Source organism: Stigmatopora nigra, chromosome 19 (assembly GCF_051989575.1).
Source record: "Stigmatopora nigra isolate UIUO_SnigA chromosome 19, RoL_Snig_1.1, whole genome shotgun sequence".
NCBI classification, from domain to species: domain Eukaryota; kingdom Metazoa; phylum Chordata; class Actinopteri; order Syngnathiformes; family Syngnathidae; genus Stigmatopora; species Stigmatopora nigra.
The window spans coordinates 304,554-327,500 of NC_135526.1; the positions used below are offsets into that span (position 1 = coordinate 304,554).

General features: G+C 46.3%; 4 protein-coding genes across 15 annotated transcripts; 2 read left to right on the forward strand and 2 right to left on the reverse strand.

Moving 5' to 3' along the window:
* Position 1: 1 nt before the first annotated feature.
* Positions 2 to 3,626, reverse strand: ube2b (ubiquitin-conjugating enzyme E2B (RAD6 homolog)). The gene is made up of 6 exons (XM_077741043.1): positions 3,352 to 3,626; positions 1,868 to 1,948; positions 1,743 to 1,768; positions 1,488 to 1,577; positions 1,274 to 1,362; positions 2 to 1,188 (listed from the first exon to the last, which is right to left on the reverse strand). Exons 1-6 carry the CDS (start codon positions 3,393 to 3,395, stop codon positions 1,060 to 1,062), a joined length of 459 nt encoding a protein of 152 aa, XP_077597169.1. The 5' UTR covers positions 3,396 to 3,626; the 3' UTR covers positions 2 to 1,059.
* Positions 3,627 to 5,011: 1,385 nt separating this feature from the next.
* Positions 5,012 to 7,288, forward strand: ppp2cab (protein phosphatase 2 catalytic subunit alpha b). The gene is made up of 7 exons (XM_077740103.1): positions 5,012 to 5,494; positions 5,734 to 5,943; positions 6,018 to 6,191; positions 6,289 to 6,378; positions 6,446 to 6,607; positions 6,676 to 6,794; positions 6,875 to 7,288. The coding sequence occupies exons 1-7, from the start codon at positions 5,393 to 5,395 to the stop codon at positions 6,945 to 6,947; spliced, it is 930 nt and encodes a 309-aa protein (XP_077596229.1). The 5' UTR covers positions 5,012 to 5,392; the 3' UTR covers positions 6,948 to 7,288.
* Positions 7,289 to 7,780: 492 nt separating this feature from the next.
* Positions 7,781 to 9,401, forward strand: skp1 (S-phase kinase-associated protein 1). Its single transcript, XM_077740104.1, has 6 exons — positions 7,781 to 7,945; positions 8,493 to 8,592; positions 8,665 to 8,738; positions 8,822 to 8,965; positions 9,142 to 9,282; positions 9,345 to 9,401. The coding sequence occupies exons 2-6, from the start codon at positions 8,496 to 8,498 to the stop codon at positions 9,378 to 9,380; spliced, it is 492 nt and encodes a 163-aa protein (XP_077596230.1). The 5' UTR covers positions 7,781 to 7,945; positions 8,493 to 8,495; the 3' UTR covers positions 9,381 to 9,401.
* Positions 9,402 to 9,932: 531 nt separating this feature from the next.
* Positions 9,933 to 22,710, reverse strand: tcf7 (transcription factor 7). Of its 12 annotated transcripts, none has more exons than XM_077740091.1 (12): positions 22,210 to 22,710; positions 21,958 to 22,030; positions 20,886 to 20,992; positions 14,994 to 15,120; positions 13,977 to 14,064; positions 12,737 to 12,856; positions 12,507 to 12,669; positions 12,327 to 12,434; positions 12,187 to 12,219; positions 11,838 to 11,886; positions 11,386 to 11,458; positions 10,442 to 10,840 (listed from the first exon to the last, which is right to left on the reverse strand). In XM_077740091.1, the coding sequence occupies exons 1-12, from the start codon at positions 22,384 to 22,386 to the stop codon at positions 10,594 to 10,596; spliced, it is 1,365 nt and encodes a 454-aa protein (XP_077596217.1). In that variant the 5' UTR covers positions 22,387 to 22,710; the 3' UTR covers positions 10,442 to 10,593. The 12 variants fall into 12 exon arrangements, with proteins under 12 accessions (XP_077596216.1, XP_077596217.1, XP_077596218.1 ...); XM_077740094.1 differs by having other exon boundaries at positions 10,690 to 10,864; XM_077740090.1 differs by lacking the exon at positions 12,187 to 12,219 and having other exon boundaries at positions 9,933 to 10,840; positions 12,323 to 12,434.
* Positions 22,711 to 22,947: the final 237 nt, after the last annotated feature.

Below are 22,947 nucleotides of genomic sequence, written 5' to 3' on the forward strand. Positions count from 1 at the left end.
ATGAAAAAAAAAAGTGTTTTATTGTTTAAGGTTGCTTTTTTTTATACAGCACATTGTTATTAAGTATCCACTTTGCTTTGACACACGTAACATGTCCCTTCTGCTCAGTCGGAACACATCCTACATACACAACGATGCCACGGGGGCAATTTTCTACTTTAGTTGTGTTTCCCAGCCTTTTTCATTCGGATGCAGAGTTAGTTAAGTGACGGCCTTTCTTGCAAGTCTTTCCGTCCTTTTACGTCGGAGGGGGAGTGTCAAGGATGACCAACTTTGTCTGACCTTTTCCTTGGGGAAAAACCATCTTTAAAACAACATTGATCTTGAGAGATTCAAAATGAAAGACTATCCCATCAAAAGGCGCAAAAAACAAACATTTGGGGTGGGGTGAACAATTTTGGTCATGAAAACTGGCATTTTCAAACAAAGCACGCAGCAGCAGCACACTGTTGTTGAATTACAGGAGTGCCAAAAATCTAAAATAAACAGGAGGACAAATGAATAAATACATGAAAATAAATCTGTATTTTGTTATTGACTTGGGGGGGGGGGGTACTTTTATCCAAGTTGGAAAAAGCCCTCCCAAAGGCAAAGACAATGAAAAGCTAAGTAGAAAAGGCAAAGAAAAGAAATGCCATTAAAACAATACATCAGTCAATGACAAAATCTACCTTAATAATTTGGACTGAATTTTTAAAATGTTGGCACCCCTGTGATTCCATAACTCACAGCGTATCAAACTAAACAAAAACCCCACAAAGATATATTACAAGTTCTGTTAGCAATAACTTATTTCACAACATGCAGTTTAAAAAAAAAGTCAAATTAAAAGAAGGAGGGGGGGTGAAAGAAACGATGATTCCACCTCACTCCCTTAACAAAATAACGTCCGTCGTCTAGTTAGTTTTTTTTTGTTTTGTTTTTTCCTCGTGGGGTGGCACTTGAGTTCTCGTGATACGCGCGTCTCCACGCGGGTGAGCGAGAGGGAGGGAGGAAGGAAGGAAGGAAGGGCGGGCGAGCGGGAGGTTTACAAGGAAGATGGAAATTGGGCTTCAAGTCTCACACGTCCACCCAGCTTTGCTCCACGATAGCCGTCACTCGCTTCTCGTACTCGCGCTTGTTCTCCTGGTACAGCTGCGCCGCCTGGCTGTTGGCCGGGCTGTTGGGGTTGGGCTCGTCCAGCAACGACTAAAATCAAAAGAGAAGCAAAAAAAAAAAAATCAGAACAATACAAAAAATCGTGGCGTTTCGGCATAGTGGACCGGCACTTGACCTGGATGGAGGTGAGGATGGACGACACGTCGTAAGTGGGGCTCCAGCGGTTCTGGAGGATGTCTAAACATATGCTGCCATCGGCGTACACTGCGGGAGATCACACCACCATTAGTGGACTGATTGAAATAAGACTGGAAAAGTGGATCTTCTTACATTCGCGCTCTCGTAATTTTTTTTTTAAAAAATCATCAAATGTTGAGGGTGACTATTACCATTAGGGTGAAACATTCGGGAGACAAAGCGAACCGTGGGAGGCTTGTTGGGGTACTCCTCGGAAAACTCGATCAGAAGCTTAAACGTCCCTGCGCAGATAAATAAGGACACAAACACGCTTGGTACCATTTCAACTCATTTCCTGCCATTGACAGACGTCCAATCCATTCTGACTGGGAGTCTTGACGTCGCTCGTTTTTTTTTTCAAACTCTAATGAACATGGTGTCATTTTAAGAAAACGGGAGGCACTCACCATCTTCAAACGGCGTGCCGACGGGACTGCAATCACAAAAGAAAATCCGTTTCAACTATTTATTATGACTGCGATGGGAAGCAAAAACAAGGGGAAGACCGTGCGGAACGCGCGGGCCAACTCACCCAAAAATAACAGCGTTCCAGAGCATGATATTGTTCTCCGAAGGTGCTCCGCTCACGCCCGTGGGGGGGTCCTCCTGAAGTCTGTGCGAGACGGGCAAAAAGACGGGAAACTTTAGACGAGCATCCGCCGTCGCAAAAATCACAATCTTCGAGACACATCTAAATTGTCATTGACAAGGAATGGATCGATGAGCTTCCGCTAAGCCGTCATTGGAAATAAATGTATTTTTGTTTTTTAACTTTGTCCTTCAAGTGTTTCTAATCTGTTGACTACAGTAGTTTTTAAAGACAAATCAATGATGATTGTTTTATGGGCGAGAAATTGTAATCGGGGACACCTGCAACACTGCGGATTGGTTCGGGCGGCAGATTAATAAAAGCTCCGAGACTGCCTTGTTGACGCACTGCAATTAACCTCATTAACCGTAAAATCCCTGGAGATCTTCTCCGGCAAAAAGACGCTCTCCTCCATACTCGGAGATGTTCTCAATGGGCTTGAAATGGGATTTTCCCACCAAATGGCACAGCCCGACTTGATCTAAAAAGTTACAATTTCATGATGTAACTGCATACGGAACCATAAACTAATCACTTGTGTGTATTTTTTTTTTTACACACACTGGCTCAGATGGTTGCCATTTAGCACCTGGGGACAAGCGAGCCTAAGGTTACGTGACATCTGATCTGGCATCCTTCTGCTTGGGAGGCACAAAAAGATCACATTTCAGAGCCATTGACGGCTGTGGACGTCCAATCCCACTGGACCGGGAGAACGAGCAGCCCTCCCAAAACAAGCGATTTGACGCAACATTTCCACAAAATAAAGGCAGAGCTCAATAGCTCCGTCTTTCAAAAATATACTTGGGCGTAGGTTCAAATAATGATTGGGGCAACGTCAGCGTGTCCATTTTAGGACCGCCAGTTGCGGGAAATGCAACTTTTGAGCCACGTTCCGAGCAAATTTGGCGTTGATAACAGCTCGCTAGCACTCACGTAACAGCCATTTTAAAAAGGCACAAAAAGAGACGAACAGTGCTGGTAAAAAAAAAAAAAAAAAACACTCCAATTTCACGAAAGGCCGTTACGTGCAGATCCCGAACGGGACTGTCAACATAATCTCAGTTTGTTGGTTTCGCCAGCAATGAAACGGGTTTCGGTAGGTCGTCCCTGCAATGTTAATCTCCTCAGCCAAAAACAACAGCCTGCCAAACCAAAACGAAGCTAGCCAGCCAGCGTCGTCTGCGAAAAACCCTCCTCGCGTTAATTTCAAGTGTCACCACGAATACCACCCCAAAAATAAAAAAAACTAAACAACAAACAAAGCGAAAGTGCCATTATTCACGGAAAGAGACGACTCGCATATTAGAAAGGCAGCCTCTGTTCGCCGGTGGCTCGGGCTAAGCTAAGCTAGGTTAGCTGACATTAGCTTCGTCGGCTAGCCCACGTATAAACGCATGGAATAAAAAGGGGAGACGCTGGGGTACCTTTTAAAATCCCTCATAAGACGCCTCCTCGCCGGGGTGGACATGTTTGAAAAGGTAAAAAATAAAAAGGTTGACAGGGGAAAAGCAGGAGCATCAATCGATGGAGGAGCGAGCGTATTTCTTCCGCTTTGAGCCCCCCTTCTCCCTTTTTTTCTTTCTCTCTCTCTCTCGCTCTCCCCCTCTCTCTCTCTCTTTCTCGCTCTCTGTCCCTCTCTCTCTTTCTCTCTCCCAAAACAAGCGACTGACTGGCTCGCTCCATGTGATGACGTCACCGTCTGACGGGCCTCACCGCCAGCTTTAATGACGCAACACGTGCCATGAGCACGCTTAAAGAAGACAACAACACACTTAAGGGTGCTGCATGGTAGCATTCATGGAAGCTTTGCATGCGTTTGAAGGCTTTCAAAGAGCACTCCAGGTCATGCCTGTGGAAAATACACAAGTATTGTGGATCTGGCAGTCAGCCATTTGGAAGCCAAAATGGAATTAAATGATCAAAAAAGCCCCCCCAAGTTATTTCATGAATCTTTACGTTACTCCTGAAAAGGGTCAAAAATTCCCAATTATTATCTATTTCTTTTAAGAAAACAGTATAGATATGATGTCATCTTGCAAGTATCAAGTCAAAACTCTTCCAAAAAAATCACTTTGTGATTAGTTTCAAATGACCAAATCCCACCTTCCATTTCCCCCTCCCTCCAGGCCTCCCTCCCTCCCTCCACCTTTCCTTCGATGTGACCTACATTCTTGCCGTGCTAAACTTTCTATTGATAGCCTGAAACTCCATCGAGGGAACTATTAAAACAGATTTAATGGACAGATCGTTGACTGAGATTTCATACCACCCCCTGCCCCCTTAAATATCACCACTACTAACTAGTTTATATATATGTTTACCTCCATCTGCTGGATTTGCTGGGCTTGCTCCGATTCAAATTTTGAATCTAGTGGATAGTTTTTTTCTCCATCTAGTTTAGAAAAACACAATATATATAAATATACAATATATACGTTAAATTATCCTTCTGTGAATTCAATAACAAGAGATGTTTTAAAAAAGTGTTCCCCCTCAGGCCCACCATTTACTACTTTATCACTACAACAAGCTGGGCGTGACCTGTTTTAGACAGTAGGGGGCGCTTGAGTGTTGAGATGGGGGGGGCAAGCTCCTGTTGTCATGGTTTCAGATTTCCACGAGACGCACGCAGCGTTGACTCCTAATTGGCAGAAAATGAGGAGAGAAGGCGAGAGACGTCACTTCTCCCTCCCTTTCTTTTGGTTTTAAGACTCTTACGCTATATTTAGAATGAAGTCTCTCACGAGGAACACGGATGAGCTCAGGGATCACAAACAAGCGACGGAAAAATAAACCAATATTCAATCATGTTCGTGTTCGTCAGACGCCCAATTCATGTTGACACCTCCAGTTGAACTGGATATAAATCATTGTCTGGCAGGCAAGCAGGCAGGCTAGGATAAACACTGACAAATGCCTGCTGAGTGGCGCCACAGGCCAGACTCAACAAAATGTAAACAATCCCCTGAGCTACCGCTACATTTAAACCAGGTGACATCATCAGCCAAAATCACTACAGTAATGTATCAGCACTGCCTAATGTTGGTTTTTATATGTTCATACATCACCCGTAAAGTAACTTTGGGTCATTTAGACGAAGAGTAAACTTCACCAGAACAAAGGTTTACGTTTTCCCAACATATCTTTGCTTTTATTTTGATGAGCAAAGCCGGATGTGTGAGGTGACGTCGGCTCATCCTCCGAAGCAGCGCTTTTAATTGAACTCAACCATCGAGCGTCCCTCTTGACAGCCGAGGGAGAGCGAGAGAAAGAGAGAAAGAGAGATAGAGGGGGAGGTTAGAAAAAACAAGACAACACCAACAAAAAACAAAAGGCCGAGACTGTGTTGACAAAGGAAGAACGGTGTCCTTCCCTCCGGCAGCAAGGAAAGGGGGGATTCCAAGCAGAACGGCAACGGCGGACACTCCCCCCTCCACGGCCGCATTGAACATCAACAGGGGGGAAATGGAGGAAAAAACATTTTCCAAAGAGCTGGATCAGTGGATCGAGCAGCTCGACGATTGCAAACAGCTGACGGAGGGACAAGTGAAGAATTTGTGCGAAAAGGTCAGTCATGTTCGTTCGGTGGCATCAAATTCTCCTTCTCCAACGTCGCTTACTTTCAATGCGCACCTTCTTAAAATGGCGTCTACGGTGTACATTTCGCACGAGATATGGACCTACTAGTGATATTACTATTCTATCACATACACTACACATATCAGCTTGCAAAAGAATTCATTGAGAGCGTTCCATTGACAACTCACCTTAAAGTTGTGCTGCCTGGAAAACGTCTTTTTGACCAGGCCAAGGAGATCCTGACCAAGGAGTCCAACGTGCAGGAGGTGCGATGCCCCGTGACTGTGTGCGGCGACGTGCACGGCCAGTTCCACGACCTCATGGAGCTCTTCAAGATCGGCGGCAAGTCTCCCGACACCAACTACCTGTTCATGGGGGACTACGTGGACCGAGGCTACTACTCCGTGGAGACGGTCTCTTTGCTCGTGGCTCTCAAGGTGGGCGCGAGGGGGCAGGGCACGGGCGCTCCCCCGTCCGGGCCGTCCCCTGGCTAACGGCGCTGGTGCGGCAGGTTCGCTTCCGGGAACGCATCACCATCCTGCGGGGTAACCACGAGAGCAGGCAGATCACGCAAGTCTACGGCTTCTACGACGAGTGCCTGCGCAAGTACGGCAACGCCAACGTGTGGAAGTACTTCACCGACCTGTTCGATTACCTCCCGCTCACTGCCTTGGTGGATTCTCAGGTAAACTGGCGGGAGAGAGAAAAAAAATGAAACAAATATCAGCCATTGGCCAGCCGCATTAGAAACGGTACAATGGAGTGCGGCTTTTTGTCAACAGATTTTCTGTCTGCACGGTGGCCTGTCGCCGTCCATCGACACGTTGGACCACATCAGGGCGCTCGATCGCTTACAGGAAGTGCCTCATGAGGTAGAGATAAAGACAAGGGGTCGTTTGTCAAGCGTTCCCGAGACCTGAGCTCCTCCCTCACTTTCAGGGCCCCATGTGCGACCTGCTTTGGTCGGACCCCGACGACCGCGGCGGCTGGGGCATTTCGCCGCGGGGGGCCGGCTACACCTTCGGTCAAGACATCTCCGAGACGTTCAACCACGCCAACCGCCTCACGCTGGTTTCCCGCGCCCACCAGCTGGTCATGGAGGTGAGAAGCCGGGCCGGGCTAAAAAATGCTCTGGTCAGTCCACATGCCGAGTGCGCTCCCTCTTTCAGGGCTACAACTGGTGCCACGAGAGAAACGTGGTGACGATATTCAGCGCTCCAAACTACTGCTACCGCTGTGGCAACCAGGCGGCTATCATGGAGCTGGACGACACCCTCAAATACTCCTTGTAAGTGCTCCAACTTCTTCCAACGTGTCCCTGCACAGAGCAAAACAAGCCTAAGTACGAGCATTTTCTCTCCCCGACAGCTTGCAGTTTGATCCGGCGCCTCGCAGAGGGGAGCCCCACGTCACCCGCCGCACTCCCGACTACTTCCTGTAACCCGCTTTCAGCTACTTAAGCGTTTAACCCGAAAAAAAAAAAACAACAACGCGGCTCTGCGGACGGACCTTACGGCTCTTAAAATCTATATTGATGATGAAGGATGATCTGTTTGCACTTTTGTAAATCTTGAGAAATGTAACATAAAATGAAGATGGAGAGAATATTTACTTTTTTTTTTAAATCACCAAAAATGTGTCCCCGAGAACGAGAGTAAGCCTTTAATGTGAGGTCTGTTGTCGATTTTGTTTGTTTGTGTGTGTGTGTGTGTGTGTGTTTGTGAAGCTCACCAAAATCCTTGTTTAACCAAAATGTCAAAAATAAAGATGGCTCCAACATGTCATGACTGTACACTGATGTTTCCTGGAAATGTATTGAATACAGTAATAGTCTTTAATAATTTCCACAGAAAAATGCCCTAGCCATAATAGGGCACAAACAAATAGTGTCTTCAAACACAATTAAATATCTCTTCTATCCAGGAACACATTTACAATTAAACAAAGGTTGATTTTATCAAACTATTTTTTATATAATTGAAATGTATATTTTAGATTGCAGTCACAAATGGCTAAATATTAATGTTTTGTTCATCGAATGGCACAAACACAAAAAGGCTGAAGTAATGTCGGAACTAAAGTTGACAGTAAGCTTTGTTCCTGGCCGGAGATTGTCAACAATTCCCACTTCGTTTTCCTTAATTTTTTAAAATACATTTTTTTAATTGGCGTCTGTGATATATTAAAAATATATGCATTAAAAATGTGATAAATAAATGATATCTTACCGGCATGGAAATGTTATTTTGATCTGTGAAAAAGTAAACAGCTGCGACGTGCAACCTCCTCCGTCGCTCCCTCCCCTCGCTGAGTGTAACTGACAAAGCGAGCGCCATAGCTGCACATTTCCACAAGGCTCAGCCAATCCACCATTTCCTGCGAAAAACTGACAACACAGGACACGATCCCAACTCCGCCGTTGGAGTGAACACATTCGGGGTAGGTTTTAAGTCGTCTCTCATAAAGGAGACACCAAATCGGCTCAACATCTGTCCTCTTTGAGACCATCTTCTGGTGGATTTGACGGTAGCGAAAAGGGGCCTTTGTAATTTAGCTCGGCGATGCTAACTTGTTGTCAGGCTACTCTGTGTTTTAACATTTCTCGTCACGTTCCCGACGATAACAGCGCCCCCGAGACAAAGTCGATATTGTATTGCTCCTGTTTAAGAATAGTTGAATATGTTCTTGGGACTCCAAGAGCTGCTAGCATCGCCGATGCAGGAATGCTAAACTGGTCGTTCTGATTTTCCAAATAACCATCAAATGGATATCGATTTACAATATGAATTCCCGTTTTACTCCCAAGCACACTAAATTGTTTTCCGAGCAATGTTGCCAACTCAAAATGAGCCGTATTGAGTGTTTTCGCACTATAAAAAAACATGTCAGGTAAAGAGTAGCCCTCACGTTTGTACTTTAAAAAAAAAAAAAAAAAGACTGCTCGGAAAATGACAACAACTTAATCAGCTGCCATTTTTTTCTGCAGAAAATGCCTACAATTAAGTTGCAGAGCTCCGATGGAGAAATCTTTGAGGTGGACGTCGAAATTGCCAAACAATCTGTTACCATCAAAACCATGCTGGAAGGTCATTTCGCCCCCATATTTCTTTGAATTGAATTAGAATGAATTTTAACGATGGACCTTCACCCGCTCACAGATTTGGGGATGGACGACGAAGGCGACGACGACCCCGTGCCGCTTCCCAACGTCAACGCGGCTATTCTCAAGAAGGTGACTGGCCAATGAGCATCCTTGGGAAAAGGAGCTCGGCAAAAACGTCAGTCTGACCCGGTGCCGACGGACGTTTGTTTCAGGTGATCCAGTGGTGCACCCACCACAAGGACGACCCCCCTCCTCCCGAGGACGACGAGAACAAGGAAAAGAGGACGGACGACATCCCCGTGTGGGACCAGGAGTTCCTCAAAGTGGACCAAGGCACACTTTTTGAACTCATCCTGGTAAGTGCGTGCCAGCAAAGTAACGCCAGCCGGCTAATGCTAAGAATAGAAAGGTCACGCTAGTCAAGCAACGGGATACGTTCCACAACAAAATCGACTTCCAAAACAAGTAGCCATATTCTACTGGATTCCATTTTACAGACAATGATTCGTTTTTTTGTTTCTTACCTGATCAGGCGGCCAACTACTTGGACATCAAGGGTCTGCTGGACGTGACGTGCAAGACGGTGGCCAACATGATCAAGGGCAAAACCCCCGAGGAGATCCGTAAGACCTTCAACATCAAGAACGACTTCACGGAGGAAGAGGAGGCCCAGGTGAGCTCTGTCTTCCCTCTGGAAATGGAGGCACGTGACATGACCTGCTTTTTTCTTCACAGGTGCGCAAGGAGAACCAGTGGTGCGAAGAAAAGTAGTTGACACACAACACACACACACAACACACAAACAAACAAACAGGATAGAACTGCGTCTGATTTACTGCTTGCACTGTTGTTCATACTTTGTTAATATTTTGATGAGACAAGCTTACTTGCATCCAACCCACCGGTCGGTCTTTGGCTCCTTCTCCAGCGCGAGGACCAAACTAGCATGACATCTTTAACGCATGTCATTATTTAAGAAGTTCCCAATTGAGTTGTTGACATCTCCAGTTTTTTTTGTTTTGTTTTTTTGATGATTCTTGTTCCTGTCCTGTGTTGGATCCATGTCTAGCTTTATTCTCACTTTGTCTCTCTTTTGCTCTTTTTTTTTTAAATACTAGACATGTTTGTAGTCTGTTAGATTATAAAAAAAAGAGGATTTGTAAGGGGGGGATTTATTGAGGTTTTTAAGGTGGGTTTCAATGTGTGTACCAATTATGGAAGGACCAGGAAATAAAAATGCTTCCAAAAAAGCTCTTTTGTTGTTGTTAAATGAATTATGAAAACTATTATACATTGGGGAAAAATGACAGGAACAAATCAAAGTGTTTTTGATCCATTTTTTAAAAACAAATTTATAAAAAGATATGCATAACTACAGAAACTTTCCAACATTTATATAAAAAACTTTACAACATGTCATATAATCGTACCCATTTGGTCACCTTAGCGATAGATAAAACAAAGCAAAACGGAGATAAAAGATAAAATGGCCTCTGGATCGGCCGCCAGCGTTTCAGAACTTGGAAATAAGACAATAAAATAAAAAGGAAAAAAGAGTGAAAGTGCCTAAAATATTTGTAAGATCTGAACAAATGCTAAGAGATGGAAAGAATACAAAAGTCCACACAAACATCAAGTTAATTAGAAATGATCCACTGAGGCTGTCGTGTGCCCTCCGTACCACCGGACGGCGCTATACACTATCAAATTTCTTGGATAAAGCTCCTCAAATATGCAGTGCCTATTGGGGAGTTGTTTTGCAGTAAAAAAAAAAAAAAAGCTTAAAATTTAACACACGGCCAGTTAATTAACTATTTCACTCATTTTAAAATTGAAAGCTGACATTTTTTACAGCTCACAAAAATATAGTTATAAATTTGGCCTACCAAAAAGGCTAACTTTGTGTTTGTGCAGACTTTTTTAATAGATATATATGTATGTGTATATGTATGTGTATATATACACGTATATGTGTATATATACACTACTGCACACATTTGGGAATGATTTTTTTCCCTCCCGTACGACGAGGAAAGCGAGCGAGGCCCGAGTCGCACGGGCGACAGCCGGCGTGGTCGGCCCAGGGCCGCGATCGGAGGGGGGCGAGGGGGGCACCGGTGCTGCGAGCGCAAGGGGGCGCCGTCGACTGGACGGCGCTTAAATGTGAACAAGTTGGGCTCGCGCGGCCGCCGCCTCCTCCTTGAAGGTAGCGAACGCACTTCTTCTTCCTCCTAAGGACAGTCACACACAGTTATCTGGGAATAAACCCGGATGGCACAACGTCAATACCCAAGCAAAGACATGGTTTGCAAAACAACACAATCACATGACAGCAACTTGACTTTGGCTTTTTTTTTTTTAGCCGCCTACCAACGCCCATTTTCTATCACACTATGCACTACGCTCATATTTCCTCCAGCGTATTAACGACAACCCTTATGAAGATAAGGGGTTCAGAAAATGAATATTAATAAGCAAATACTAGAAGGCGAACGGGACTAACTGACTGGATGTGAGATCGGCGGGCGAGAAATTCAGCAAATGGGTGCGCCTTTAATAGAACTATATTTTGCTATTTAAGAGAAAATGAAGATGAATCTTGAACCAAACCCTCTTCAAAAGGTCAAAAGGTCATAATACGCCAATATACTACTTGTTAGTTGAAGTGTTTTAGCGAGCGGAATTAGCATTGTTAGCTTAGCATGGAGGTTAAAAGGGTTGAAAGTGGATTCAAAGTTGAGGGGGGAGGAGCATGGTTGGGGGCGGAGATACACACCTGCATGGACCGCACCAATCTGTCTGCTGCTTCAGGCCAAAGCGAGCTCGACATTTCTTGGGGGAGCCCGGCTCTGAACCGTGACGAGACATGCAGAGAAGGAGGAAGAACGAGGAGGAGGAGGAGAAGGAGGAGGAGAAGAAGAAGAAGAAGAAGAAGAAGAAGAAGAAGAATGGTGACCACACCAGCAAAGAAGATGCATCAAAATGGCTGCCATGCGAGGGAAATGTTAGGAACAAATGCATGGTGTTAAAGGATTTGAAATAGATACTAAGGGACAGTGGGCACATTTGGAGGAAAAGGGTTGTTTGGAAAACACCTCCTTTCAATCACGGCCACACGTTGACGGCCAAAGACGTCAACGTGTGGCCGTGAGTAGGACGTCTATCGCCGTCAACGTTGGCCAACGTTGGCCAACGTTGGCGAGGTGTCGCTCGGGTAGTGAAGCGTACCTGCGTGAGAGTCCTGCTGCTTCTCCCTTTTTCTCCTTTTCTTCTTTCCCTGCGTGAGGGAAAACATCAGTTGACCTGGAATCATTTCATCCAGGCCGCAAAGAGATAATATCTTTTTTTTTGTAATATGAAGTTGAACAAACCAATTTGAATCATTTGAAAACACTCATGACGATCATTGTAAATGTAGCTTTGATACGGAGAACCCTTGTTTTTTTTTGTTTGTTTTTTTTTTAAAAGCGCAATATCTTTGTCGCCGCCCAGGAAGCATGCGGCGCCTTTTGCTGTCCCCCACAATTTGTTACATGCACGCTGGCCTATTGACCCCCCCCCCGAGACGATTCCCTACCCCATCAGCTTTATTCTTTTGGCCCGCCGCCTCCTGCAACAGGTCAACGGCAGCTTAGCTTAGCCGCCGGGCTGCGCCGCTGCGACAAAGACGACGACGGCGGCGACGACGGTGGCGACGACGGCGGCGCTCTTACGTACGTAGTTGTCGCGCGCCGACCAGGTGGGGTAGAGCTGCATGTGCAGTTGTCTCTCCTTGCGCGCCAGCTCGTAGTATTTGGCCTGCTCCTCGCGGGTCAGCGCGTGCCACTGCAAAAATAGACAGAAGTACGTGAGTACAAAGTTTGTTTCGATTTTTCTTTCCTGCTCTCTGGGCCTTACCCTTCGTCCGAGTATCTGGTTGATGGCGGCGCTCTCCTTGAGCGTGCACTCGGCGATGACTTTGGCCCGCATCTCCTTCATGTAGAGCATGAAAGCGTTCAGCGGCTTCTTGATGACCGGCTTTTTGGGCTCCTTCTCCCGCTTGGCCTCCAAGTGCGGTTTCCTTAAGGAACAAAATCGGGCATATTATTATTTATTTGTTTACCCGGCCATTTCGACGACACACTTACACGTAGAGGCCTCTGTCGTAATGCTCGTGCTCCTGTTTGCCCGAAGGGGGCACTATGGCGGGGTGCGGGATGCCCGTGGGGTGCATGCCCGAGGGGCCCAGAACCAGAGAATGAGAGAACCTGTCCAAACATCAAAAATAAAACATCAATTAAAAACAGCAACACACTCATTTGATTTACAATGCTAACAAGCGACAATAGGCTAAAAACACAACAATGCAAACTGAATATTCTACAGATTTTCTCCTGTTAATTGTGATGAATGAATGTAATTTCTGGTCACTTGAATAGAAAAGCAGCGCTAGCGGGCGTGCAAAATAGAGAAAAGTTATGCTTCTTATACGGAAACAAGAAAACATAAATGCGGCACAAAACACATTCCATTTTTTTTAAACATTTCATATGGCATCGCGTGGCGCTGCATCAAAAGCGCGCTGATTGGATTACAGCAAATATTCCTCCAATGAAATTTGGCTAATTCCGGTCTGTGCGGACTCGGGCACTTTTTTTTTTTTTAATTTGATTTTGTTCTGGGAGAACGTGGTCCCAAAGTGAGCAGATCATCCGCCATGATCCGTCCGAGCAGGGAATACACGAGATTCCTGAAAAACCACGGCGAAACAAAACATGTTTGACATTTCCACCCGTTTGTCTTTGGGCGATTAAAAACATCACCCAAGGCGGCGGAAGGAGCAGATTAGCCGACTTAAAGCCCGTGGCTCCTCGGAGAAGACTAAAAAGCGCTCGCCGACGGGCCCCAGAAAGACGGGCAATCCGCGTGACATTTGACGTAATCCCGATCATCTTTGTTTGTTTTGGAGAGCCGCGCGCGCCATTGGACTTATTCAAAAGAGTTCATTCAAAAAGATTGACAAGCATTTTTTTTAGAAAGGCAAATCCCGTGGAGGATTTTCTTGGAGGACCAATATCCATTTGAAAGTTTTAGTACGGTGGCGCTTATTGTCTGAGGGTATTTGTCGTGTTTCGTACGGATTTTGGTGGTTGGCTGGATTTCCTGTCCACGTCATTGTTGGAGTCTTTTTCGGCTCTCCTCGACTCCGCCCTTGTGCAAATGTCTCGTCAAACTGCCCGTATTGAAACCTCCCATTTTCTATCGTGAACCTCCCTCGTCTTCATTAAATGTGTTTTGGTTGTTCATTTTTCCCACTTTAAAGCTTTCAAGTTGTTTTTGGTTCCTGTATTTTTCAGGGGGGTAGTGTGTGGCGTGCAAGACACTCACCAGCCCATAGAGGGCGCGATCTGTCCCACGCCGCCCGCGGGAAGAGGGTAGTATCCCGAGAGGTCCTGGGATTGATGCCTGTGGACGCCTGCGGGCAAACACAAGTACACGCACGCCGTTACGACCCTTCCACACGAGTGCGTGGTTACGGCGCCCTGGAAAAAGAGTCCATTTGCGCCGTTAGCGCTATTGGCAGTGTGGGAACCTGCAATTAAGGAGGGGGCGCTTTGTCATTTGCTTACGGGGGGGCTGGAAAATGCAAGGCCGGCGACCGGACGCCATGTTTGACGGGGCGGGAGTCGGAACACGGCGTCCTAAAGAGTTTAAAGTCAGAATTTGGAATTGAATGGCTTTGAAATGAAAAGGATTACAAAAGGCTACTTTAAAGTACCCAAAGAAATATTAATTTAAGCCTTAACCTTATTATTGTTATTGCTTTGCATCGGACATAGCACTTAATGTAGTGCAACAAGGACCATGACTTTACGGATGATGTAACGGGCAGATTCTATATAAATGATGCGCAGGCTGAGGTCATCAATTGAGCGTCGACTGACGACAATCCTGAGAATGAACGTGGCGGCGTCAAAAAGACAACAACTTTGTATGTTGCCAGATAGGTCAGACGTGGCGTCGCTCGCTCGCTCGCATCGCATCCAGGTGTTGGTGCTGCGTGCTCGTTTGTTGTGTTTGTGCACGCAAGGTGTCTCAGTCTGTCATTAACACTTGAGTCACACTTTGCAAGTTGTTTTTTTTTTTTTAGTAAAAGTTGATTTGTATGGGGAAGAAAAAAGGGGGACTTCCAGACACCCTGCTCGCAAGAAAATGCCTCAGGTGGGCCTCTTTTAAGCCCCGAAAAAAAATTCTTGACGTCATTTGGTTTTGGAATTTACGCTAACTCTTTGCAGTTTTTGGAGGGTTCGTTGTTTGACATTGATTTTAAAAATAATGATTGTGTGCGCACAAAAATCCCTGAACTTGGCTAACATGACCGTGTCCGTGACGTGACGTACGTACCCGTCTTCTGGCTCATGTCGGCGGGAAGGTGCGGCGGGCTGGCCCCAAAGTGCTCGTTGCCGTACGGCAGCAGCGTGGTCAGCGGGTGCATGGCGTGGGACTGTTGCACCACGGACACCTTGTTAGACTGAAAGCACATCAAAAGCCTCCATTGAGATACATTATGCAACAGACATATTTCAAGGCGTATTCTTCATTCTCCACTTTTAACAAAAATACATCCAAATACTTGCTAAGTTTAGCGGGCGCACATCTGCGGCTGCGGCCGGCTCTTCACGTGCCGCGCTCGTCCGGCCGGGGCAACCCAAAAAAAAAAAAAAAAGCGTCCCGTCTACGCTTCCTCGCCGTAATTAGCCGCCCTTGAAGTGGCTTCCAGGGCAGAGCGAGCGCCTTCCGCCTTTTCTCGGGGGAGGGGGGGGCGCTCGTACCGACCCCGTCATTAGCCGACCGACCGCTCTGTACTTAGGCCAGGAGGAGAAATCCCCCCCCCCCCCCATGCCACGTTTAAATACGCAGTTCAAGTCAAACAAGTACGCGCATGTACTAGGCTGGCTGAATGTACCATGATCTTCTTCTTCTCACAGCTGTGCCGACCGACTGTATTTCAGGAACAGAAAAAAAATGTTTACATTTTTATTTTTTAGGTACTAAATGAGTTCCTGAGTGACTTTTGGGATTTTTAGTCGGTTGGCTGTCTTGACTTGTGACCCCGTTTTTGCTCTGCACAAATTGGAGTTGTAAAAGAAAGTACAAATCAAATCACGACTACGTTGACAAGTACTACACGGTCTATTCAACTTCTGACACATTATATGAAACGAACGTTCAACATTTTAAAAAAAGGCACATTTATGAATCGTCCGAGCAAGCGAAAAAAATCTGCCAACCTTCCCATTTGACACAGACTGGACATCTGTTGGTGTCAATGGGGGGGGAGGGGGGGGGGTGTATGTACTCACCCGGCCTGTTTTTCATTTCTTTGATTGTTTCATCTTTTCTAAAAGGTGAGATTAAAGACACTTGGGTCAGTGTGTTCATTTCCACTTTTAATGATATTAAAAGAATACATTAGTGTGTGTGTTCTTTAGCATGTATGGTAGCATGTGTGTGTGTACAAACAAGTGTAATGTGAGCGGTCATTTAGCGTGGCGTAGCGCACATAAAACACTCCCGAGCGACAATGGCGGGCGGCGAGCGACGTGACTCAAAAGGCCTTTCAAGTAGACCCACCGATGTATTTAGCCGACACATTTCAAGCAATGGATTAAGTAATTGGCCCTTTGAAGCGTTCATCTTTTGATGTCATCTGCAAAGGCAGGAAAGGCATTTTTCACCCACCTTTTGTTTTATTTTCAAAGTTAAAAATAGATAAGGGAAGATTTAGGATTTGAAAAGAAGCGGACACTACCATTAAAAACAAAACAAATCAATCCACTTGTTATTCAAAATGAAAATGCAGTGGAAGTTGAAATAGCAACTAAATGTGGTAGCTAAAGTATAACGAGGCACCCCAGAAGAGCCCCCCCCCCCCCCCCCCAAACCCAAATCCAAAAGCAAATCTGGAAGCCATTGGCTTCTCCAAATGAGAGCCTTGCTTCACTTCAAAAGCGGACCGCCGTAACATGGCAGTGGTGTTTAAAAAAAGAAACGGGGCCCCTGACCGCAGAACCCCTCCCCAAAAAAGTCTCACCCCGTTGTCTCTCCGTAAGCCTATTTGCCAAAAGCCTCCCCCCCCCCCCCCCCACAAAATGGCTAGCCCAAATGGAAGACATTCATTCATTCCCACAGAAGCCGATGGGAAGTTCAGGTGCCTCCACTTGAGGTCGTTAGCTACGATGCTAGTCAAAAAAGGTAGTAGACAAAACCTTGACCTCTTGACCTCCGCTACTGGACATTTCCAAATGGAAAACACTCGACTTTTAGAACTACATCAAAGTCACGAAAAATATACGAGTTGGAACGCCACCTAGACAATAATACCCATGATAGAAGTCATTTTTGCCCCCCCCCCCCTCCCTAAAAAAATGGACGCATCGAAAAGCTGTCATCGGAATGGCAAATGAAAATATCCCCGACTACTGACGCACAAAATGGGGCCGCTAAGCAAAAGACGGCAGGCAAAGTGTGGCCCGGAAAAGAAAAAGAAAAAAAGAGGTTCCTTTTTTCCGTGGCATCAATTAAAGCTCTTTGGCTCTCGTTGGCTATTAGCCAGCGGCGCCACCTTCTCGCGTCTCACCGACTTGCTCTTTAATCTCGGGGAAACGCTGCTGCCATTGATGCGCCTATTCATCCCACCTTTTATCTTGGCCACCACCAGGAAAACAAGAAAAAGGAAAAAACATGCTTCAGTTCCGCTGGCGTTATGGTCCGAGATGTTTACCGGGTGCTTGTCAATTAGGGGACGCTTTCCATTAGTCATCATGGGCTATCCGGAGGGACAAGTATTAGCTTGGCTAGCCTGGATGCAAGCCTTCACGTTTCCGTTGAAAATGACAAAAAGTGGGGAGTTCAAATTGAGGTTATGGGCAATTTAAGAAAGATTAGCATCCCAGTGGTAGACAATTGCATGTTTCAAGTCAACGGCCAAGCTAAAAATGGACGTGCAGCCATTAAAACCTGCGAGCAACCTGCCGCCCTCTTGTTTTTTTTCCCCCGCAAAGCGCCGTCCAAGAAGCAGACCGCCAGTGCGAAACCGCTCCCACGTGCCTATAAACCCCCCACAAAAGTAGCCCTGAACGCAAGAAACCCAAGCGAGTTTTGGCCGCAGCGTGGCGCGCCTCCGCCGGACTAAGCTCGGGCGCTCGGCAAAGCCGGTCCCGCTATCGATCATCTGTAATAATGACGCCGCAGCCTGACTTCAGCGTGTAATTACACTCCCCAAATAGAAACGGAGCTCTGCCGCGAGACCTTCCGCCATTTTAACTCTTTAACGGTCACTGTATTTTAGCTCACAGGATAGCGTAGCGCCACACGCACCTGTCAAAGCCATCGGTTCCCATAGCCCTGATAAAAAGCCATTTTCACTGGGGTTGGCACACATTTGAGAACCAGCTGGCAACTCTGCGTATCTTTAGCTAGCGCCCTGTGAGGGCCAAATGAGGCCATTTGCAGCCTCACGCAATCTTCACTTGTTTTGAGTGTCTTTTCGGAAGCATAAATCAAACTTTTGGATGAAAAGACGCGTCCTCGTCGCCGGTTTCGTCCCTCCGTTTCTCCGCACATCTGCTGTTTACGTCTGCGGATTTGCAATGTAAATACACGCTATTGCAGCGCACAAATAAACAGACCCGGGGGCTTCGCGCGGCCGCCCATCCGTAATTGCTACCACCCGGGTTGGGCGACTAAGCGTCAGCGGGCGCCGATACGCCAATAATCCGAGACAGACGTGCCCGCCGCGTATTTACACGCCTCTGTGTGCGTTAGCCTCCCCCGCCTAGCGCCGGTCCCGAAAAATAAACATGGCGGCCGGCCAGTTCTGGGGTCTTGCGTGCTCAATGGGGGGGGAAAAAAAAAGAGTTGCAATGGATCGTGCGCGACTGATAAAGTTCATGAAGACAATCACGCCATTTTGCTGAAGCTCAGCAACAGAAAAGTTTCCACTCGCGGCGAAGCGTCGCTAAGTGTGGGCGCGCGCACGTAGTTCAGGTGAAGCTCGTATTTTCCGTGGTGAACCACAAAAAAATGTTGCCAGCAAGTCGGCTTCACCTTAGAGGAACCTTAAAGTCACCTGCTCTCTAACCCGCTTGCGCACGTTACACTTGCTCCACTTTTCCATCCGCCCGAAAACCACGGCGACATGCAACGCCTAGAATCAAAGAAAATACGTGCAACATGATGAAAAAAATGTGTTAAAAATAAATATTCTTTTTAGTAGAAAGGGGTGAAAAAAATCCCCTCTTGGCTCAGGTCATCTTAAAAAATACTTTATTTAAATTGTTAGATTTTTTTCATTAAAAGAAGTCATTGAAATTTCAAGAATACGTTCTTAGCTCACTCGCTCCCATTGAGAGCACGTGACGGTCCAATCCGCGCATAGTGCGTACTTTAACCTAGCGTGGTTATCTATTTTGTCTTTTATCCCCCCTCTCTGGACGCAATGAATGTATATATGTTAGTGTGTCACACGGAGGAAGGCGCGCAAGTTGCGGCGGATGAAAGGGACGCCGTGATCACAGCCATGTGTGGCGGCGCGCTTCATGCGGCCGCCGAGGCTCCGGCTCGTCTACGGCGGCCACGCGGGCCCCCGGGGGGGGAGGACGGCGGCCGAGCGCGCCGGGGCCGAGACCGGGAGACGCGCCCGTTTGCATTCTTTTTTAAAAGTCGAGGAGACGTTTGGGCGCTTTTGGGTGCGAAAGCCAAATGAAATGTTGTTAGGTTTATAGTAAAATCAATTAAAAGAGAGAAAGAGTCATTTCCCAACTGGGATTATAAGACTAGCGGGTGTAGATGTGAAGGGGCAAAAAGTACTATCCTCTTATTTCCGGAGTCAACACGGTCTGGAAATTTCCCCGTAGATTAGATAGAATAAAGCGCCACTTTCTCACCTCGCCAACACCTGTTTTCCCTGCCTCTCTGAATAATTGCAGGTACAAACACCCGCAGGCCATCTCAAGGGGAAGTCCAACACCCCCCTTTTGATAGAGATTTACCATTTTTCTTGTCGGGAAGATAGTGGGAAAACCTGGGCCCGGCGCCACTTCAAAGCCAGCCCGACCGAGTCACGGCGGCTCGGTCTGGCTTATCTGTCAGCCGCCTCTCGGCTCTTTTTACCATCGGGAATTCCGCGTCAACGTCGGCGTCAAAAACGTCAAGTGACACGGGCCCACGCCCAATCGCCTGCCGCTTGAAATAGCCTTATCGCCACGCTACGGTCGTCTCTAATCACAAAGGATGGGACGCCCATGAGCGTCCACGGCAGCCGGCCAGTTCCTGTAGGGGGAGGAGTGGCTTGCCCTAATGCTGTTGCTATTGTTTACTGACAGAGGTCAGCAGAACCCCCTCCAAGCAGCATAACAAAAGGGAAACGAGGAAGTAGCAATGGTGGGAAGGGGGGCACTTTCCCTTGATCCTATTTGGACGAGGAGGAGGGACCAACGCCAGAAGATGCGTGGAAACATTAATTGAGAACATTTGAAACCACGCTGACATGACAAGAGCCTAGCCCGCTAACCGAGCGCTAACGGAGCGCCACCATGTGCGCACCAGACCAGTAGTCGGGCGCCGCGCTGCCTTTGGTTCATTGGCCGCCGCCCCCCTCCCATTTCAGATTTGGACGTCGACAAGTCATCGATACAATCTCCCTATTTCCACTCAACCGTACATGTCCCCCGCCAACCGTACGTGAGCAAACCAGGAAAAACGATTGAAAGTAGCTACAAAGATAATATGTTCCGATAGATATATTTCTTAAGGTTGTTAAGTTAATACGTAGCAGCCTAAAAATTCAAATTCACTAGTCAATAGATAACCTCACATGAAGAATTCGCTGTGCTGCAAAATGTACCACTTGCATTTTTAAATGTCAAAAAATATTTTAATGGTTAAAGAAAAAAAATGAAATCCATACCCCGTCGTGTGAAATTAGTCATCATCAAGTAATACTAACTTAGTTTTAGTTATTGGGAATAAAGTAAGACTTTTTTAAAAAAGCCACAGCCCATTTTGAAGGAAAGAAATGTACTATAAAACATCAAATGAAAAAATATTACAAGGACTTCATGTAAAATGCTTACTTTAATGATTACATTGCTTTGTGCATTCTTTCGCAAAGAGGTCATGTGCAATTTAGTGATCGAGTTTAAAACAAAAAACATTTTTTCCTATTTGCAGAGGACCATTTCTCTTTAAAATCTCATCAAAACAAGACCAGATAGTGTAATTTGGAGGACTTACCGTTGGCGACACGGAGCCGTTGGGGAGGTAGGGGTCCGGCAGCATTAGGAAGGGGTAACCGGGGTACCCCGCCGCCTTGTACACGCTGCCGTCTTGCTGCTTAGACGCTGCCCAACAGAAAGTCAAGGTTACAATAAAGTTGCAACTAAATTCCCGTGTTTTGGGTCATTTGATACATTTGGTCATTTTTTAAACAAGAAGACTCTCGAGACGCTCCTGAATGCAAAGCGTGTGTTTACAAGTGTTGTTAGTTACAGCATGTTAGATCCTTCAACGCGTGCTAAGTGCACCCCTCCTCTCCCCATCAAAAGACTATGTTAATTTTACGAATTTGGTTTTGCCGAGGCTATGTTTAGGTCAAATTCACCTCTACAGAAATATTGAATGACTGTTTCCATTTGGCTAAAATGAACAATTTAGCCGCTTTGAGGCCACTCTGATAGGTTTTCAAAACACAAAGATGACATTAAAATGAATTTGGCGTCCAACCATCATCGTCATGACACCAAAAATTGAAATAAACTATTATTTGTAACATTTGGCAATATAATCAATACTCATGGTAAGTTCATTCTAAAAGTGGTCCCGTGTTAGCTAACCGGTTCATAAAAAATACTCCAATTGCTATATTAAACCAGATTCACCATTCCCCCAAGATAACAATACAATTATTGATGTAATATTTGAGGAAGAGGAGCCTCAGTACTCTTTGTTTTAACATGGCTAACTTTAACTTGGTCAAAAAAGTAGCCACTCTACTTAAAAGCTCTCAAATTTGAAGCCCATTCTATAGCCCCGTTAAGGGACATTTACATTACATTTAAGTAACTCAAACGAGAAAAGCAAATATGATAACTAATTGTATTTTTGCTTATTTTTTTGGAAAAGTAGCAGATGAGGGGCGACATTTTTTACAGCGGGCTCCCGAAAACTCTTTGAAGCTGCCGCCGACCAGCAAGTGCCCCCGTGACAATAATTACTTTGAGGGGGGTGTCAAAGAAGCATTTTATAACCAGCAAAAGTTGAATATTAAACAAATGAAAACTCGGGGTCGTTTCGGGAATTCCCTTACCGGCGTCGAGCTGCTCCCTGTGCTTGTCCGGGAAGACCCTGTGTTGCTCGGCCGGCTGCCCTCGCCTCACCGTCTGGAGGGTGGAAGAGGAAAAAGACGACGACGACGGCGTTTTAAAAGTGACTAAGAGTAACCCGAGAGCAAAACCAGACACATGGGGAGCCATTTCACCGGGGGTACACGTCAGAAAATGCGGTAAAAACCCGAATAAGAAGGGGGGAAAGGTCGCGAAAGAGGAGAAAGAGCACCCACGGAGGAGGCGCCGTGCTGGTGGATTTCGGACTCGTTGACCAGCGACGACTTGAGGTCAGCCAGGTCCTGTTCGGTAAAGGCGCACTCCTGGTGGACCTTCTCCTCCTGTTCGCCTTCGTCTTTGAAGGCTATCATCTCGTCCGTGGCTCCCAGGTCGTCGCCCCCATGCTGAGGCATGTCGACGAGGCGGCGTGATTCCAAGGGACGCTTTTTTCCCCCTTCGTGTCGTTGTTGTTGTTGTTGTTGTTGTTCTTGTTGTTCCCGTCCGAGTTCAAAGCGCCAAAAAGTCTTCCAAAAGGGACGGCAAGTCTGCGGAGACGTCCTCTCTCAAAGTCCAAGGAGAAGAAGAAAGGCCAAAAGTTCTTCCGTGGCGTCCCGCGACCGCCTGCTGGAGGACTGATGTTCTCCTGCGAGAGACTGAGCGGGACGAGACGAGGACCCCCGACATCAAAGGGCGCCGCTGGGGTGATTGACGGGTCCGATGACTCGCATATGTGTGTGTGTGTGAGAGAGAGAGAGAGAGATTGTTTCTCCAGAACTTCTTAAAGAGACATCACCACCTCCTCTAGCATTATTCATGAAAGGGGCGTGTCCACACATCAAAGGTGCTAAGGTTATCGCCAGCCCATGCACTACGACATCGATCTAATCCCATTGCAATAATCATTTGAATATTGATTAAATACATTCAAGAAAAAAGACGGCATTTTCAATAGTCATGTTGTTATAGTTGATATA

What these genes read in the sequence shown, in the direction of transcription:
- ube2b (XM_077741043.1), bottom strand. Translation starts at nt 3,395, where the DNA reads ATGTCCACCCCGGCGAGGAGGCGTCTTATGAGGGATTTTAAAAG. An exon ending in CGGCACGCCGTTTGAAGATG is followed by an intron (nt 1,578 to 1,742) that starts GTGAGTGCCTCC and finishes TTATCTGCGCAG; the next exon opens with GGACGTTTAAGCTTCTGATC. An exon ending in CCGAATGTTTCACCCTAATG is followed by an intron (nt 1,363 to 1,487) that starts GTAATAGTCACC and finishes GATCTCCCGCAG; the next exon opens with TGTACGCCGATGGCAGCATA.
- ppp2cab (XM_077740103.1), top strand. Translation starts at nt 5,393, where the DNA reads ATGGAGGAAAAAACATTTTCCAAAGAGCTGGATCAGTGGATCGAGCAG. An exon ending in TGAAGAATTTGTGCGAAAAG is followed by an intron (nt 5,495 to 5,733) that starts GTCAGTCATGTT and finishes CTTTTTGACCAG; the next exon opens with GCCAAGGAGATCCTGACCAA. An exon ending in CCCACCAGCTGGTCATGGAG is followed by an intron (nt 6,608 to 6,675) that starts GTGAGAAGCCGG and finishes TCCCTCTTTCAG; the next exon opens with GGCTACAACTGGTGCCACGA.
- skp1 (XM_077740104.1), top strand. Translation starts at nt 8,496, where the DNA reads ATGCCTACAATTAAGTTGCAGAGCTCCGATGGAGAAATCTTTGAGGTG. An exon ending in CATCAAAACCATGCTGGAAG is followed by an intron (nt 8,593 to 8,664) that starts GTCATTTCGCCC and finishes ACCCGCTCACAG; the next exon opens with ATTTGGGGATGGACGACGAA. An exon ending in CACTTTTTGAACTCATCCTG is followed by an intron (nt 8,966 to 9,141) that starts GTAAGTGCGTGC and finishes TTACCTGATCAG; the next exon opens with GCGGCCAACTACTTGGACAT.
- tcf7 (XM_077740090.1), bottom strand. Translation starts at nt 22,386, where the DNA reads ATGCCTCAGCATGGGGGCGACGACCTGGGAGCCACGGACGAGATGATA. An exon ending in ACCAGATACTCGGACGAAGG is followed by an intron (nt 12,435 to 12,506) that starts GTAAGGCCCAGA and finishes CTATTTTTGCAG; the next exon opens with TGGCACGCGCTGACCCGCGA. An exon ending in GCAGCAGGACTCTCACGCAG is followed by an intron (nt 11,459 to 11,837) that starts GTACGCTTCACT and finishes GTCACGGTTCAG; the next exon opens with AGCCGGGCTCCCCCAAGAAA.